At 34.4% G+C, this 20,129-nt stretch overlaps 1 protein-coding gene across 2 annotated transcripts in view; it reads right to left on the bottom strand.

Moving 5' to 3' along the window:
- LOC137930985 (uncharacterized) overlaps window positions 1–20,129 on the bottom strand; it is a 75,558-nt gene that overhangs the window by 11,459 nt on the left and 43,970 nt on the right. For both annotated transcript variants that reach the window (XM_068774365.1, XM_068774366.1), the window contains exon 3: window positions 2,428–2,482. In XM_068774365.1, the coding sequence (XP_068630466.1) occupies window positions 2,428–2,482 (55 nt within the window). The remainder of the gene's footprint in view (window positions 1–2,427; window positions 2,483–20,129) is intronic.

The raw sequence follows: 20,129 nt of genomic DNA, 5'->3' as shown, positions 1-20,129 counted from the left end.
AGTGTTAATTTACACATGGAAAACGAGTAAAAGGGTGCCCTGTATAAGAAGTTGCCTGGAAGGTTTTGAAGCTTATAATAAAAATTTATGATCATTTTTTTATTTTTACTGTTTACTACTTTGTCTTGTGTGCTTTGAAAAATAAATAAAAACGTAATTTAACAACAATGTATTTAATGTATAATTTTCAGCGTCGTTTTTCTATAATTTTATTGTGTTAACCAAATAATCCATCAAATTATTTCTCAGTCGCCGGTAAACGAGTGTACTTAATAACAACAGAGAAGCAAACGACCTCTGTGTGACGCGGTTCATTTGTTATTCAATAGTGAGTCAGATTTAACTTTAACTCTGTGTACACGTTACGTATAATTAAGCGAAATGCGTTGCATTCGTCGCCCGCGCTGCAACTAGCCGCGACATCGGTCTAATTTAAACTAATGAATGATAGGCGCAGGGCTGCCAGCTACACCGGGCTCATTGATCCTTACGAGAAGTTTTAAATCACAACGTAAACAGGAATATCGGGATATTGATTATAGACTAGGATTGAACTCCGAGGGCAATGAAAAGTAATGTTTAAATATAACCCGTATGAAATGTTTGTATTCGGCATTTATGATTACACCTAATCGAGAAGAATACATACTTTTAGTTTGACTCATATAAAACTAAACATAAGGAAGCTTTCGTCTACAAGTTGTCCATATGTAGGTGAATGTATAGCTCATATTCCAGCAAATAACTTTAAAGTTTTTACACCCATTTCCAATCATTCCTTTATAAAGTGATCACTCGGAAATATGTTACATTATATTACTTTTTTCTAATAGACTACTACGTGCTAATATGTTCTGACGATACAAAGTCTGGAAGGTGAAATAGTAAACAATAAATAATTATAATATGCAGTGATCCGATTTTTACACATTACATTATTTATTATTTCTGAAACCATTGATTTCTGTAAAGGATGTACAAAACATTTACTAACAGCAAATGAGGTATACATTCACCCACGGTGTAGAATAAGCGACCCGAATGATCTTCCTTCAAAAGCAAAGTAAAATATTAACTTTCTTAAAATTCACATTAGAAATAAGTGCGCAGTAGCAACAATTCTATCTAATCAAGTAGAATCCAGACGTTGCCAGTTGGTAATGACAACTCGCACATGTTTTATATCCCACTAAGTAAAGATGATATAGTCTGTCTGGTTCTGTTTGTCAGTATTCATTCAATATTTGTTATAAAGCGATCACGGCCAGATACATGATGAGATAAGAATAACAATTTTTTTATATACTAGAAAACTGAAGAGGCGGTCTTTTGTTTTGAAAATTAACAACAGGTTTAAATGTACAAATTTCTGTACATCACGACGTTTGTAGTTGTCATCTGGGGATAGAAGATGGTTCATCTAATTAGTTCAGCAAATTTAGTAAACTAGAAAACACTAACGCTTAGGCATTGGTGTTTATCAATAGTATTCTTCCAGATAACCTCTGGTAAAATACATCTACTAGTAGTGTGGTAATATAATTAAATTTGTTTAATAATTTTTGTCAATGAATTTTTAATCTATTTCAGTCAGTATGTTCACTGAATTTAATACCAATTTAATAATCATTAAAGTGGTATTAAATTGCATTAACAGATCTTAAGATAAAATGTAAAGGAATTTATAGGTAAGCTTAATTGCCGGATAGTTTGAGTGAATTAACAGTTAAATATAGCTTAAATACAACCAACATTCAAACCTTCGGAGTCATTTATTAACAATAGAAGTCATGAACACTTTAAACTTATATCCTTTCGAAATTCTGATGGTTAAATACGCTTTAAAAGTTATCTGCGCTAATAATGGTTCATTTTGGATCGTTAAAGTACTGTTGCACGTAACAAAGAACAAGTACGTTATCGACCCTGATATAATATAGAAACTATGCCACCACTAAAGACTGTTTAGTTATAGGTGTAAAAGGCTTAAGGGAATGAATGTAAATCTCATTTTTAGCAAAAAGCTTTTACACCTATTTCCAGTCACCATGTATAAAGTGATCGTTTGAAATGTGTTATATTATTATTTTTTTCTATTATAATGTGAAAGGCCAATAACTTCAGGAAGTACATAGTCTGCAGAAACATGTAGTAAACAATAATTAATTTTCATACGAATTAATGTTAATTTTAAAAACACTTTTTCTTAATATATAATCATTACATTATTTCTGTGGCTATTGATTTTTGGATAAGGTGTACACATTAACTGTCAACTATAAATTTATCCCTTTAAAACTATTACCCAAATAACTAATGCACCCTGTATTAAAGCCCAGACACAAAGGATGAGTGTAATTTAAGATTGAAAGTAAAAACATCACGGCTTCGACCGGGGGTGGATTAACAGAGATAAGGAAGACTTACCAACGGCAGCCGCCCGGGCCTGCACTAATTCCGCTCTCATATCCACGAGCTCCGCCTGCGAAAAAACATTTAGTCGAGTTATAATGGCGCCACTAGCACGAAATAGTTTCCTTATCACATTTCAGAAGATTATAAAGTATACTACAAAAACATACAAAACAAAAAATATTAAGAACAAAAAAAAACAATCACGTCCAGTTTTGGAATGAGGAATTTAAATGAAAATACCTATCGAATAGTTAACGAACGTCGTGAATGCAATACTGTTGTAGAGATTTGCTGCTAAATATAAATCAAATGTTTCAAAACAGTACGTAATGCTTATAGGAACATTTTTAAAGATTGAAGCTAATGATGATTTATTTTAAATTATTGTATTTATTTAATTTATTTGCAAATACGAAAATTAAAAATGATACGAGATAACGGAAATTACTTTCATTCATATTATTTACAAACACGCGTCTTCTACTAGCAGGCCGAGAACAGCTTTGTGTTTCTCGGCTTGATAGTTGTTGTTGGTTCATTTTTTTATATTTATAAAACCAGAAATCAGTACTAAAAGTAGTAAAAACGTTCGTGCAATTAAACCATGGAATACTAATGTGATATTTTATTTCGTCTTATATTTATGTACTGTAACATAGTTTAGTCGCTCAGTGCTGAGTCACTGTCACAATGGGATATAATCTCGGCTCGAAACCAATAGCGACGTAAATCCGAATCATAGGCGACAGATGGCGGCGTGAGCCGACGCACGCGCACATAAATCGTCTAACCTTTGCCATTGCCGTACCCTAGGGCCCACGCCTATCACCCTCATTGACTTAAATTTTCTCATTTAACTTGCCCGCTAATTCCCCGATGATTTATCGAATCATTTTAATCAATTTATGAGATGAGAGCCCGTCTTCTGCCTGTAAGACAAACACTTTTGGCCCGCAGGCAAACCCTATAAATTATATTTAAAGTATATTTTGTTTCTCATTACGTTTAATACCTATGAATTAAAGCATGTTTTTAGAACATGTAACACTGTTTGGATAATATAATTTTTGAATGCAGGAAGTTGGCGCAGTAGTATATTATACATATATAGCGTTAGTGTAGTTTTTTATTCCATAACAATGAAACAGAGTTATGTAACTAAATTCCCATAAAATGCACTTGTAATATGAATTCCCCGACCACTAAATAAAATAATAATTTTTCGCATATATCTGACGCTTAAACTATATTTATTGGGCAACATGGCAATAAAACATTTTAAAAATGTTTCACGATTCATTCTAAAAAAGCCTGTTAATCGAAACCACAATTTTTCTAATATTCTGAAAATTACGTCCAATATGTTCTGACAGTTTTTAATCAGGACTTTCGTAAATAACTATAATGATTGTCATTACTTTAACTATTAATAATTCGCAATAACAGTAACAGAAAGGTCTCATCGAGCTCGCTACCACTTAAGACATAGTAGGAACGTTTAAAGCGACCTGTAACGGTCCAATCAAGATGGAGTGCGTACGTGTGCGTCGGTGCGTCAATACGGAAGCGCAGTGATAGGAGGCAGCGACGCGACGTCTCGAGTGCACGCCGCGGTGGTCTGACCCGACACAACGTAAGGCCGGTCGCAGACTGAACATTATTTAATTGTTTTAGGGAAACGTACGCTGATGAAAATAAAGTTAAAAGTAAAACTAGAATGCAACACCAATTGATTTTTAATTTGTGTGAAGCTCCAAAATGTTAGACAGGGGCTTAGATTCTTAACAAGGGAATTAACCGCTTATTATTGTTTGACATTATCTTCTTTCTGAATAAAGCTTAATTATCTTCAGGTCTAACGAGTTCGAAACGGGAGTATTTATAAAAACTTTCCAACATCAAAACTTCAACGCAACAATTGCTGAATTAATATTTTATAGTTATCTATATCCTACGTATGCTTCGGATATTGGCTATATATAAACAAAAAAGGTTTGCGTTAGTTAATATTTTAATTGATCGCCGCTATATACCGTAACTCTAATTTCAGCGAAAAGCGTAAATCCCTCCGTGTAATGTTCACTTAGTAACTAAACAAACAAACATTCTAATGAGACGTCATATAAGAAAACATTATTATATAATTGCATGTACATGTTGTTAATAGCTATTTAGCCGTTGTATGAATGTTAGCGATGAAAATTTCAAAATATTTTTCGACAGATGACATTATGTTCCTGTTAATAATAAATTCACGGTTCAAACAGATGTAGGAAGTATAGACAGCCTTACGTGGCACAACTACAATATTAGAACGTTATAGATAACAGCATATCAAATATACTCAGAAAGTGATACAAACAGACTGGCACAATATTATGTGTATTTTCCCAGTCCAACTTTACGGCTTTGTTTTGGATTATTTTGATTACAATTTAAAGTAAAAATAAACAAGCTTAAAATCTTAAGAGATTATATTTTACTTGCGCTATTTAAACAAATGTGTTAAGCATTGATGTAGAAGTTTGTTGCAGTAGCAACAGAGATAGTTCAGTAAGAAAGGAACAAATATTTAATCCGCAAGGTAACGCCTGATTCCATTAAATATTAGAGATAGCTCAGACTGATTATTAGTGTTTTTTTTCGCTTTTACTAAACGAAGACTGTTGGGAGAGGGTGACCAATTCTTAATTGCGCGTAGTTTGTTCAGTATTCTCAACATCTATTTATCAGAATATTCGGTGATTGGTTCTATGTGTTACAACTATAAAGGGTTGAATGTTTGCCTATTGGTCTATTATGACATAACATATTCAAAAACAGGTGGTTTTAGAAATAATAAATAACGTAATGTTAATATTGTGAAAAATGATGCTTAAACATTTAAAACTTAATTATTGTTTACTATCTTTCCTTGCGGGCTTTGTACTGCTTGAAGTTATTAGCCTGTCGCATTCCAATAGAAAAAAAAATATTGTAGCTTATATTAGAGTGATCACTTTATACGATACCGTACGTAGGAATCCTACATGCTAATTCCCATCGAACTTTTACTGTAATGCTACCGAAACCACTATACCGCGCCTAGGGGATGATAGACGGTGGGGATTATGCGTCGATCGGTTCTGTGGGTCCGCTTCCAACATCGAAGACGGCGGCACTCATGCTCTCTTTTCCTCGGCTTCTTCCGCGTCGCGTTGTCGAAAGACACGGTACGGCGATTCCGGTAGCACTATTACACATTGTTTTAGAAAACATATAGGCTAACGTATTACACAGGATGATTAGAAATAGAATACTCTTCAAAAGAATGAATATAAAGCTCATTTGCTAGCAAATAGCAATTTAAAAGCAATTTTAAAAATTATTTTTCTTACTGTCTTATCATTACGTTACTTTGTATATTATTCATAAACCACTGATATTAAGATAGGCTGCTCCATAATTACCAATAAATGAGCTAGGTATACATTCACCCTTTTAAAGCTTTTCCGCCTATAACCAATCACACTGTAATAACCGTATGAATCGTATAGAGTGTGATAAAAAGAAACAATTGGTCACTTAACGCAAAAGAGAGAGTAATTGCTAGTTAAATTTTCGTCTGTATATACATGAGTAATTATCAGTTGGATCTTATATCTGTAGTATGCACTAGTTTGTCGTTACAGTAAACAGAACAAATCACATGAACATAAATTTATGGTAAGTTTAATATTTAAATGCAGTATATTTAAAAAAAAAGTATTTTACCTTGATACGCGGTGCTTGTTTACAATGTAAATAAGCCAGCCTCTCAAATTAAACATGATCGGATACACCTGGCGCACTCGCAACCTGCGACTTATTAAATCCGCCCTCACTGTTTATACCCCCACGCGTTATTTATTTATTTCACAACATACATTGTTCACAAACGACTTTTGAACTTTATGGCAAGGTCAATATTTAAACAATATAACCAGCATTGTAGAGTAGTGGTAAAACAGCGGTAAAAGACTGAGACTTGTGATCGTACGCCTTTGGATTTGAATCTCAGGATGTAATCTTATATCATTCACATTCTATACTTTAATTCTTTGGGTGGCAAAAATAAGTCTCCAGAGGATGGCCAACAGCACCCTCTGCGGACCATAATATAACTTGTGGTCACCAACCCGCCTGACAAGCGTGGCGTTAATGATAGATATCATTAATTGGGGACGTCTAAGCCTTGTGTGGGCGTCTAAAAACTAAAACGACAAACCAGTATTAATTTTTAAAGAGAACTGTACGTAGAAACTATTATTAAAGAGTTGGAAAAAAATATGTACTTTACATATCAAATGCTATGCTGAAATATTCACCTATGTTTTTTTTTAAATACTGACTAGTTTAAATATCAGTCCAAGTTTAAATAAAAAAAGTTCAAAATCCGAATTACTATTGGCTTTTACTACCTAATTAAAACCACCCCGTATGTAATACTTTAGCATGTCACTCGGTGTTTAGCACTAATCTGTGTAACAACTCCTGAAGATGCCCCGTGGAGGGGTGAAACACGTGTAGAGTGAATTTACGGTGGCGGTTGTGTGGTTGGCATTGTCTGTCGCATGCGCGTTTACGAGCGGGCTGGCGGGCGGTGCACTTTCATGCACGACAACCACTGCATGTGCGGAGGTGGCTAGATATTGGTCCTTTCTTATTTTTAGGATGGACTTCCGCAATGTAACGCCTGAATCCATTAAATACTTTAGCATGTTTCTTAAAACAATGTGTAAAAATGCAACCGCAACCGTTGTACCGCGCCTTCGGACTTGCTTAGTCATTTCGAGTTCATTACGCGGTATAACAACATTAAGATGAATATAAGTATAGAATGTAAGAATAGATGTATATAGAATGAATTTCAGGTAGAACAACTAATACTGATTAATTTGCAGTCAAACAAATGCGGCCAAGGACACTTACATACAACATTTTATTCTTAATTTATTAAGTAGAAATAAATTATCATATACTTATTTAAAAGTCGCCAATCTAAATTTTTCATTCAAAAACAAATGTTTGGATTTTTTAAGTCCCCTTGTGTTGGCATAACAACTCAAAAAGTCGAAAGTCTCAAAGACGGCTATAAAATATACAGTCACGGTGAAGAACAAAGAACAAGTAATGTATACAACAGTGGAATATTATAAACACGTTCTTTGTGGTTTTTAGAAAAGAATTGCTATTTTAAATTCCGTGGAGCCGAGACAATGCGGGTTGGCGGGTCGGGAAATTCGAATCATCGTGAAACGAGGCAAAGACAACGTCTGTTAAAAGCCTATTGGAACATGTTCGCTACTATGACTGGGTAATTTGAAACAGAGGAATTACAAATAAGATTTCATATTTAAAAACCTTGATTTGTGGACTTATATATTTAATTGTGTACGGGTGATTGGTTACAGGATTAAAGCTAGTGTAGCTCATTTGCTGTTAATTAATGTGTGGTAAAAATCAAGGTTACAGGAATAATAAATAACGTAATGGTTAAAGAAAGTATTTTCAAAATTCGTATAGCTATAAATCAAAATTATTTATTGTTTAGTATCCCTGCACTTTTTTCGTCTTATTATTATTAGCTCATAGGCACCCGCTGAGCGGAGCAGATCGCTAGTGCAACTGATGGTCGTTGGGGCCAAAAGGTTCTCGAGTGGCGACCAAGAGCCAAGAGTGGACCATCGACATAGTAAAATCGTGGGAAGTCATTGGAAACGGGCAGCGCACGACCGGTCATTATGGCTATCTTAGGGGGAGGCCAATGACCTACAGTGGGCATCCATCGGCTGAAAAGAAGTAGAAGACGTCTACTGCAAAGACTCTCCCAATGATTGCCAGACTTTGTATTACTAGAAGGTATTGGGCTATTGCATTGCAGCAGAAAAATTAAGTTAAGTAAATAACATATTTCATAGTGATTACTTTATACTGGGCGATTATTTGGTAAAGCTTTAAAACATTCTGCTGACAAATGAGCTACATTCACACCTTTAAAGGTATATTGTACTTATAACCAATTTCTTGGTTTAAGTAGTAAAAGTGACTTTGGATAATACTTGGCACTCTGCGTCGTCTCGGTCTGAATGCAGCAAACTTAAACTTTATTTCTGGTTTCTCCTAGGAAATGTCCGATCAGACTACTATACTTTAGGTATTACTTAACATATTGCATAACCCAAAATTGCACTACACGTCTATTTATAGTTTAATCACATATCTTTATTGTTAAATCAAGAACACATTAATGGGTTTTAATTGCTTACCTTAAGCGGTGTATTACAATCATAAAATTAATTTGATAGATCGAGTTATGTAAATGTCATTATAACGTCAACTGTCATGTAACTTTTAATAGCACTCGCGGGTACTGTGGTAATTGAATTACTTGTTGATTTAATCATAGAATAATATCAGGCAATGAAATGTAGTCGTACATCCGTATTGTTAGGCAAATTTTAGCGAATATAACAAGTGTTTTTTAAATACAGAACAAAAAGTTCGTAAAATGTATTTATTTTTTATAACTTAACTGCAATCATGAATAATGCATTCAAAATTCAACTAAATCTCGTTTCAATTACTCTGAAACAGAAAATTGATTACTTTGAAAATTGTGATACAAAAATAATTAAATAAACAAATTTGAACGACGATTTAACACATACGTATTCTGAATAATTACTTAATCAATGTCGTATACTTTTCAGTGCGGCAAATTCTAAATCCATCCATTTATGTCATTCAAACGCCGCACGGGAGCAATTTCAAGGAGTTCCGAACTAGCTTCGTGTCTTATCGGTAATTCGCCAACATGCAAGTCGTAGCTAAAGTCTATATTTTAACCCAAGGTTATATTACTATATGTGATATATTCTTGACATATATAAGCATATCTTAACACTATTGTATAAGATATATAATTTAAAAAAGCGTAAAGTAATATAATGAGCAGACTAAAAGTACTTGTAGTAACATGTGTTACATAATTTGCGATTGTACTAATGACAAAAATAAAGTAATGTTACAAGTAGCATATTAATTAGTGTAGCCCTTAGAAGAAGATTGCGAATTCGGTCAATCGATTTGTAACAAAAATTGTCTTTAATTGAATTGAGCAATCGCGGGTATTTTATTTTCGTTACATCACAAAGCTTAACGATATGTACGCATTTATTAATGTTTCTCTGATTACCGCAAGTTCATCACAAAAACGTAATACGCAATAAACACAACCTACGCCGACTCCAAGATCATTACCACCTAAATACCGTGGGCGTTTTAACGAAAGGTTGTAATAATGTAACATCGTATACAAAAGAAAACTTCGCGTCGACACATATACATTATAACATTAATATTAAATATTCGGCAGAGCCAATTAGATGCTATACTTAAACAATGAAGCCAGTTCATTAGGGAGTTAATAAAATGCAAGTTGACGTCCGTCGGCAATTCACCTAAATACCAATAGGACAAGCTGGTTGCTTTCATCTCTTCACTAATTAAGTTACGATTCATTTGAATAGCGTATCCGCCGTTATTTTTACACGATTTATAGCACTGTATCATAAATTTGATAGGCACTCTTTTGCCGATAAAGAAATCGAATTACACGAAATAAATAATTGTAAAAAACGGTGCCAATGACCTGATAAAATTAAATCCCACGTAAATCATAATTTTACCGCCATACGAAATGTTAGCTTGCTACCGTTTAATAGTTGGAGATCCAATTTTGAAGTTTTAATTAGTTATATTTATATTCTATGTTTCAGATAAAATCCGACGATCCGCGTAAAAGCTATTTTCGGGTCAGGTAGTTTACAAGTTGTCTAAACTTTTATAAAATTGACCTTTCAATTTCGAAAGTTCCCTTTTAAGCCGGGTCGAAGCCGTCAGCTAAGAATAATCCTTTCCCACATGCGGCGTCCGTGCCGATTGGCCGATAACGTCTTGCTTCGGGAAGATTGATTCTCCGCGCCACCTATCGCAGTTAGGATCTAAGATACGACGGCGATCTTTTCACGGCACGCGCTCCCAGCCACACGTGGACCCGCGACAATCTCGTTCATGGTAAGCTGCAGCTATAAATCTTCCAACACGAGGAGTGTGTCGGCACTCGTGGTCGGCGATCATCTCGAGAGATGAAATTTGACTCTCACTTGAATAACGGCACGGCCGGGTATCACATTTTAGTAGTCGGATCTTCCATGGCTTTTAGCTATCAAATATTTAATGCGACCACACAGGGAGCCTTGTGAAAATACATAATTATGTTGGGTTCGAGAGAAGTTATTTCAGAAAAGGTGCATAGCTTTCACTCCATTACAGATTAGATATTCAAACATGTAAAATTGTGAATTTAATGAGAGCGTGCGTGAGGTAGGTGCGTCGGTACCTCGTGATGTATTCCTGAGTTCAACGTTTCGCTCGTCTTGTGACGCCCTACATTGTTTCATGCGTCCGACTTGAATAGCTCACGACTGTTCATTTACATGTGCCCGCCGCCGCCCGGGGTCCGCAATTGTTATCCACCTTTTCGCTCGTCATTCAGTATGCAAACACTTATCTCGCGTCTAACTGTCCGAGGACACATTAAGAGCAGTTGAGGTTAATTATCTGTAGCACCGCTATTCACAACACCTTCACAAGATGAGCACAAGACGGAACATACCTAAATCCTTTCCTATTTCTTTACAATTCACGGAAATTTGGTGTAACTTTTGGTGTAGTTTTTTAATATAAGTTAGTTGATTTTAACATTAATGCAATCTTTAATAAAACTTATTTATAAAAAACATTTCTAATTTTTTTTCTATTGGTTATGGTTACACACGCAAATTGACATGTACGTACTATTATTAGTTTAAAAATACAGTGGTAATATTTTAAATCTTTAAAATGAAAATCTTATAATATTCATGTAATCAACTACGAATTAAAAATACTATGACCATATTCGAACATTATCAAAACAAAATTAATAACCCTTTATATGCGAGACTCGTGTTCGAAACTGCCGCTCCTGGCCATGTGATAGTGGTGCACATAAAACCTCCGATGAGGCTCGGCGCCCTCAAGACATAAAGCACGGAACTGAGATCAAACAAGGCACGATTAGTCCACGCTGCCCGGGCCCGCGCCCACGCCACACTTGACGCTTGTGCAACCCGCGCGCTAGATCGCATCGGAATCGGTACTGTCGTAAAGCCGAATTAAATGCATTACCATAAAATTTATTTAGAAACGATTACGATCTACAACGCGGCGAGCGATCGATTTAAGCGTTTTGTGAATGGATCGATGTGACCTAATGAGATCGAACAATGGCGAGCAGGTCGCGGCGCGGGGCGACGGGCCGCCACCCAGCGACCGCGGATGTTATCGCGTGGCCGGAGGATACGAGCAGCGGGGCGTCGGATTGTTTGATCACGTTTGTGTGCAATAACCAGTAACGTTGTTATGCCCACATTGCTCCTATCGCGAGACATCTAATTCGCTCTAGCCCTATCGCGATATAAACAATGAACGGAATGCATAATTAATTATCGACTGCCTATTTTTATGATTCTCGATAAACATCAAACGATAAACTGTCGTTATAACAGACACTTGACCTATTATTTTAAACAGCCATATTACCAGAACGCATTAACAGCCGCAGGGCCCTTAAGGTTCTGGATTGGAAACCAGCACAGGATACACGCCCGTTAAGATGAACAAGATGTCGTCATTACAAGATGCGGGGTGGAGGCCGCTTCCAACTGGTTGTGTTGGATATCTGTGGGACGGGTCTATGTTCAACAGTGATCATTCTATGGGTCCAATGGTAGCAGTGATTATGACAGTTGCTGTTGCATTTAATAATTTATAAATATTATTTTGGTTCGTTTTTGCACCTGCTCTTTTTAGCTCCGGTCGTTGGGGTACAGAAGAATTTTACACATAGAACGCACTAGTACACAACTGAATTTAATAAACACAAAACTGTAAGAGAACTTGTCGCAGTATAGAATGAAAAGAAGCTACGAAGAAGAGAGATTCATAAGATAAGGTTTACTAAAGCTATCTAACAAAAAACTACCAAATCTTTTCACTTTACACATTTTTACAACTATTTCCGAATTTAAAATAAAATTAGCAAGCATAGCAAAATTTCTGAATTTGAGTTATTTAAAAGACCCTTTAGACAATGTAAAAACAATTTTGTACTGATATTTATGAAAATGTTTATTACAAAAGCTTAGTCTTTCTAGTCATATTGGCTAGTATAGAAGCACTGCTGTAAACGGTTTTGTATTAAGGAAATCTAAGCAACATCTTGTAGTCAGCAGTACACACCTTCCGGTGAACGTCTTCCTCATCTAGCTATTTATTTTATATAAAATAACCTCTTCGTTAATAAGCACAATTCCACAAAACTTTTGCTACTGCTAAATGACATTAGCAGAAAATTCGTGGCTTAAATCAAAAGTTACCTTTAATTGGATTCAAACAAGCTTTTAATAAATCATTCGACTGGTTTATAAATCGAAAGCAATTTGTAATATGTAAAGTGGATGTTTGCACGTCACTATGCAAACAGGGCGACGCATTAAGTTGTAAATAAAAACGTGATTTAGTGGTCATTGCGGGGATTGCGCGACACTGCGTATAACAATTGGTATGCGGCACTAATGATATAGGTTGTCAATACACTAAAGTGTGTGCACTATACTGGCACCAAATTGTGAGTGATTACGAAGAACCATAGTAATAAACGATAGAATAAAACCATTTAAAGTAGACAAACAGAAATGACAAAAATCCTTTGAAAGGGTGAATGTAAATAGCTCATTTGTTGTCAATTAATGATTTTAGGCTATGGTATTTGATACACACTTATCCAAAAATGAATGGTTTCTGAAATAATAACTTTATTTATTGATATGTATGGTAATATTGTAAATAAAAGCGTTTTTTTAATAACCGCCTCTTCAAACTTTTAGTTCCAGAAACGTAACATTGCAATAAAAATAAGAATATACTCGTTAGCTATTTCAGACTGCTCTCTTGTGGTAAAATCTTTAAAGCTTTTGGCACACAAATGAGCTGTAAATTTACTCTTCTCAAGCTAAGCCAATGTCTATTAACTAATAGGTGAAATACAACAACACAAGAGTTTGTTGAAACTCGTTATCAAAATAGAATTGAACTTATTCATAAAACTAAAATAAATTAGGCTGGGGAAATATCACCAGATATCAAATTAATTACAGGCGTTTATGCTGGCAGCATTTTAAAGAATCACTTAATACGTAATGCATTGCTCTGGTGTATAAGTGGCCTTAATATAATAATGACTATTGCTACGCCAGCGACAACTAGGCGATATCATTGGACAAGATCCAAACACTATCTCTGATCATTTCTTTGTAACATTTAAACGAAATTAAATACATTACACGTTGACAACAAAGTATAAGACATTTAATTAATTGTTTGTTTTGTATCCTTTCATTAAACATTATTTTATTTTTACTTTTTATCCAGTACCGGACAGTATCTGCATTATCGAAAGCTATTGCCCTGTCGTAGTCCAGTAGAAAAAAAAACTTTTTTATTATTTATTAAAGACGACTTTTAAAAATAAGCTTTTTGAATTGATCATATTTTAGCTAATAAAATAACGCTTCACGGAATGATAAAGTTTTTTCTTTATTGAAGTTTAATGTAATACCCAATTGGGACAAGTATTTTAATATATTCTACCATTTATATTGTAAAATAAGTGTTATTTTCACATTTTTTCGCTCAATAGGAACCTTCTTAACATCTTAACAAAAATATGAAAATTGTATTTTGCGTTTAGCGTTTTGCGTGTCGCGTTACATTTGTATTAATATAAAATAAATTCAAAAGTGCTATACAATAATTACAAAACTTGAAAATCATTTCTTTAGGCATTATAGAACACCTATCCATAAAACAAAAATAAATCACACATAATAGACCAAAAAACTAGGTACAATCTTATTGAAAACGAGATTTTTGAAACAACTATTGGATTGAGTTGATTATTAAGGAAAATAAAGCGGGCGCTCAACAAGCCACAGGTGTTGAAAATGGATGTACGTATACATATAATACAAATCATTTCGCATCTTTCGCAATAAATTTACATTTAATACACGTGAGCGTTTAATGTACGTGCTAATTACTTGTATGTCCTTAACTGATACCAAGAAAAACAGTAAATATTCACTATAAACAAGGGTCTATGTGTTTTCTCGCATAGACAAATAATGATAAATACATCAAAACACTGACATAAATTATCACATGTTTAAAGAAATGTAATGAGTTATTGGTAACGGGGTCCATCGTTTAAATAAATCCCTTAACCGCGCGTAGAGAGACATTTAAAAGCACTTCAATAAATCTTTCGAATAAAATACAGGTATATCTGTACTAGTACTATCCCTACAGTTTACCAGTTCAGTAAATTAAAAGTGAGCACGTAAGTTGTTTCCAGTTGTATTGGTCAAACAGCATCGGTAATAAGTAGTAAGTAGGAGACAGCGAGGCCCCACGGGCGTGTGTGGCGTGTATTTAGATCATCACGGATTGGCAGTTAGACAAACGAGCTGGAAAATCGCGTCATCTTTTCTGTGAATAACTCGTTGACCTGCAAGCTGCAGATACAAAGACATTTATCGTAAACAACTTTTGAAAGGACTTTGTATGAGATTAGTTCTGTAAAACTTTTAACAGGCGTCGTTTAGCCTTCGTGCTTTTAAATTTCATAATAGATCTTAAGGACTGAATTTAAATTTAGAAATAGAAACATACCTATAATGTCTCAAAATAATTACGTCGAGCCGAAATCGAGTGATATATAGGTGATGAATAATAATCAAAAGAATATTTCGTACATTATAACCGTTCATTAAAGTTGGATATAGCGCTAATTTTGGGTTTTAAATTGATTTGACAAAAACTGCTGCTATACTTTTGAATATCAGCAATGGAAGTGAAAAAAAAGGATAACTTAAAATTTTTTGGCATGACAATAAGAAAGTATAAAGAAGGTAATAATTCTACAAACCATTTCTTTATTTGTTAACCTGCCTTTATGTCAACCTGTGCAAATAAATAATGTGTATGTAATTTCTATTTTGAGGTGACATTTATATTTATAATTTAGTAATAAGTTTGCTATAATGAATCTTAAATCTCTGATCGGAAACAAACTCGCACCGAACTCTGACGGGAAAGAAGACGGATCCCGGCCGTTAATCTAAACATTTATTCTTGTCTTGCTTGCTGAGTAATACTTAAGTTGTTTATGTTTGCTTCCCGAGCACGAGGGCCGAGTGAGGGGAATTGCAAAGCATGCGTGCGACATTAGGTCCGTGATCGCACCTGGGGGCCCGCGGCGACTTCGTGTCGCGTCTGCGTGGCTACTAGCGTTTCTCCGAAACATGTCTACGTCGCATTGCCATCAATCAATTTATTAAATCAGGACAAATTTTACGATTATTCCATGTTTTCCTTTGCTTAATTAAATATAAAAATGCATAATGCAAATCCAAACATATTTGACAGTGGTATGTATTTTTAAAAAGATGTGTCATGACACTTCTTTTTTCATAAAAAGTACAGAGTAAATTAAAACACCGCTATTAAATATTTGACTTCTATTAGACCAAAAAAATGTAACAGAAAAACATAATTTACATTTATATGTTTAGTAAAACATTGTACAAATTGAATTGAGTTTGCCTATTGATGACATACACAAACCTAGCCATAATTATCGCAGAAAACTAAACTTAAACGTGTTAATTATTGGATTATCTATGGAAGTGTGGCATACCAATTACTTTTCATAAAACGAACTCTACTGGGGCAGCGGCAGCGAGCAGTAGTTTTATAAATACCTAAATTAACAGTAGCGTCATGTCATTAATAAGAGATATGAAGTATAAACCGACGAGACCAACAATCAGTAGAATTTTCAACAGATTTCTCAGCTTATTTTAATAAACTCTCGTGTTTTGTTTTTATGTTATAGCAATAAAATATTCTGTTGCACCTGCTTATTTAAGGAGTGTACAATATTCACAATATTTATGACATACAACAGCAAGCAAATAAAAAAGTAGATCTATCTTCATGTCAAACGACCGACGCCCACTGCTAGACAGACATAATCATGGTTACCCTACAATGCAGTGCTCCCTGCAATGACTGCATGCAATTGCAATGCAATGTATTCAAATCAACGCGGTGTTAGATTACCTGCAGTAAGGGCGAGGCCTGATAACGCATTGGGATGTTGGCAGTTTCTATTATAAACAGGACAAGAGCACGTTCAACGGATGTATTTTGCAACGAATGAAAATGAGAACTCACGAGCTTTGCAACTTAGATTTCTTAGTAACTAAATTATGAGTGACGTGATGTTATTTTTTATTTAAATTTGAAATGAAATATATTTAAATCAAAATTAGTGAACGATTTCACTAGAAACCTATAAATTTGCGGCACAGGATCTATGCATTATGAATTACGATTCATAAATAATTTTGTAAGACATATTGAATGGTTGCTCCTAAGACCTTTTACGGATCGCATCGCGCATCCGTTCAGTTACGCACAAGAGGGAACGCTATGCCTGTATTTGTGCGCGATTTGATCATTGTACAAGATTCTATCGATTCCTTAGAATTACTACCATACGGCTGATATGATGACGAGGATAACTGTATATATTTGGTAAGAATATGTATATCGGTATTAATATCATAAATAGAATTATTTCAATATTAGTGAAATGAAAAAATATTTAGACGCTAATGTAACACAGTCGCTGTAGATATGTAATTTATACATATATTAGTGATTCTCACCAATTTACTGACTTATCACGATTTCCCTGGAATCATAAAGCTTGATATATGTTAAGCATATTCCTTTCGCCGAATAGAGGGTAGCTAAGAAAAAGAGAAACTAAGGATGGACCTTGTGAAATTTCATCCGTATAAGGAGGGTTGAGGAGGCGTTCGTTACGTTAGCGAAGCGGGCGGGCGGCATCTAAATATTTATACATACCATCGGGTAAAACAGAGCTAATTAAAAACTTCTGTCTGGCTTTTTGTGGCATTTCTACAACACTTTTTATAACCAAAGATTTTTTTTTTGCACAAATGATTTTTATATTTTTTTTTTATAATCAGCTGAAAAGATGCGAATAGCATTTGCGATTACAAATGTTTTTAAGCTTTCTACACTTGATGTTTTCTCGTTGGTGTATGGCACAGCTGAAGCTGTGAAAACCACTTGTGTGTGTGAATGAATTTTGCAACTATTGAAAGTAAGATTGAAAGCAAGCGTCGAGTATAGCAGATGTTTGTGTAGCAAATAGTGGCCTCTCGACAATAAAGTAAACAGTTTAGCGCGGCCCACGTCAATTAGTATGCACTTATATCATTTGATTGTACTTTCATCTTTAGTTTTGAAACAGATTTGTGAGGAAATAATATCAATATCAATTTGATATTTCCACTAATAGTTAATATAGAAGCTAATTATTGTTTTATCCTAGGTACGTAGTTGGACATCGGGGTCGACGGTCTAGACAGCGCGGCGATGGCCTCTGTAAGTTTGTAGAAAATCGATGACGAAAGTGGCGTGGCTACAAAAATGAGCAATACCAAACTTTTGATAACAATACAAAAAATTTGATGTGACAAAATAATGTGTATGCATTTGATAGCCGCAGCTGACAATACAAGCGACATTACCATGTCGCCGCCAGTGTAAAAAACATGGCGGCAGCTTGAAAATCAGTACGAAAGTGCATAAAATCTATAGAAGATCATTTATAATGGTAAAGATTTCAATAATTGGTTTTAAAAATTATACGTATACTCACTATGTATAATATAGTCTTAAATCTATTACGATTCAAGACTTTTACTTTCAAGACTACGAATTTTACCGATACATGCATTAAAAATAATGAAGCATTATAGAAACAAATTGTTTCTAGCTTGTACGTAATTAATAAAATTTAAATCAATAATCTAGGAAAACTATTGTGTTGTTTTAAAATATAATTTCGTTTGTTTTTAAAACATAGCGCTATTTTTCAAGTAATAAATATATAATGATAGCCAATTAATTGCAAGTGACAAAGTTGAGGTTTGGACACTCTACCCTTGAATCGAAATGCTAAACGCGTAAAGAGTTGAGACTCCAAGCTGAAGAATCATCCAGGAAACCCATGCGTAAGCTTACTCCATGAGAGTTAGCCTAGGCGACCTTAGACTTTAAAGGCTTCTCAATCCAGTAAAAACCCGAGTCAAGGCTCCCAAGTAAGCCTCAACTTACTAAAGACAAGGCTTAGGCTACGCCGTCTTCTGCGTTGTTGCAAAAAGCAGCTGCGGAGAGAAAGAGAGAGAGAGGAGAGAGCGAAAGAAGATCAGAGTTCCTTATACGCAAACGCAGAGGTGAACGCATGAAAAGGTTTTACGACGCGGTGCTCGACACAATCTAAAAAGGCCTTGGCGCCGAGTAAGGACATTTTGCTAGGGTCTGTAAAATAACGGATGGAACGCTTTAGTTCTACCATAAAACGTTGAGGCTTTTGGACAACGCCGTTAAAACTACGGTAATATGCGGAAGGGTTCCCGTAGTTTTAGCAAAAGACATCTAACAAGGTTTTAGCTTGGAAAAGACGACGTGCCAAGCATTGGCTTTCAAAAAATTTTGATTTTAAATAAACGTTATTAAATGAGTTAATAAGACAATTATAACAGAAGATCATATTTACATGGCTTTTACTTTGAATGGTTTATAATAAAGTAGAATAATAATTATCCAATTTCTGTTAGACATGTTATTGTAACAATAAAAACCAGTTTAAGTTTAAACATGCAATTGGTTATGCAAATGGTCGGGCGGTGACTCTGTAATTAAAGCTCGATAAAGAATTATTGAGTCTGCAATGCAACTATTGAATATCTTATAGGGATTCAATGCATTAAAATTTGAAGACCGTAGAACGCATTAGAATTGCATAAACTCGAGACACTGAAGTGAAATTTTAATGACATGCTAAATAGCAAAAATGTGAGGAAAGTAGAATGAGATAAAAACTATAAACATAACAAGAGAAAATATATTAATAGCTAATCATATATATATTCTTTTGAGAACAACCAATTACAATTAACGGGAAATATAATGATTTCAACTATTTTATTTAGGACATCGTTGACATCAAAGAAAGTGAATAACTACTCTATTGGAGATTGTCAAGGTTAAAAGAAAATCCAAATATCAGATTTCACGTATTAGACGTCAGAGCAGATAACTTGTAATAAAATAAATTTACCTTCTAGTCGTTTGTACATGTAAACGTGGAATTGTTTTAATTAACAAATGTTAATAAGTTTATTTTAGTTCACAAAAAAGAAACACTTCATAGTGAATATTATAAAGAAAAATGAGTTATGCGTGTAAAAGCTTTATAGGGGTGAATGTACGGCTCATTTGCTATCAATTAATATACGGTACACCGTTTTTTAAATTCAATGATTTCAGAAATAAGCAATAACGAACGGATAATAAAGTAACAAGTCTTAAAAAAAGAATTACTACGAATTAAAATTAATTATTGTTTACTATCTGTCTGCGGACAT

This window comes from Battus philenor, unplaced genomic scaffold (assembly GCF_028537555.1).
Source record: "Battus philenor isolate CCGP_79_NKW_IND1 unplaced genomic scaffold, ilBatPhil1.0.hap1 SCAF_7, whole genome shotgun sequence".
NCBI classification, from domain to species: Eukaryota; Metazoa; Arthropoda; class Insecta; order Lepidoptera; family Papilionidae; genus Battus; species Battus philenor.
Note: the sequence above shows the minus strand (reverse complement) of the source record. Positions and strands in the feature narration are given on the sequence as shown.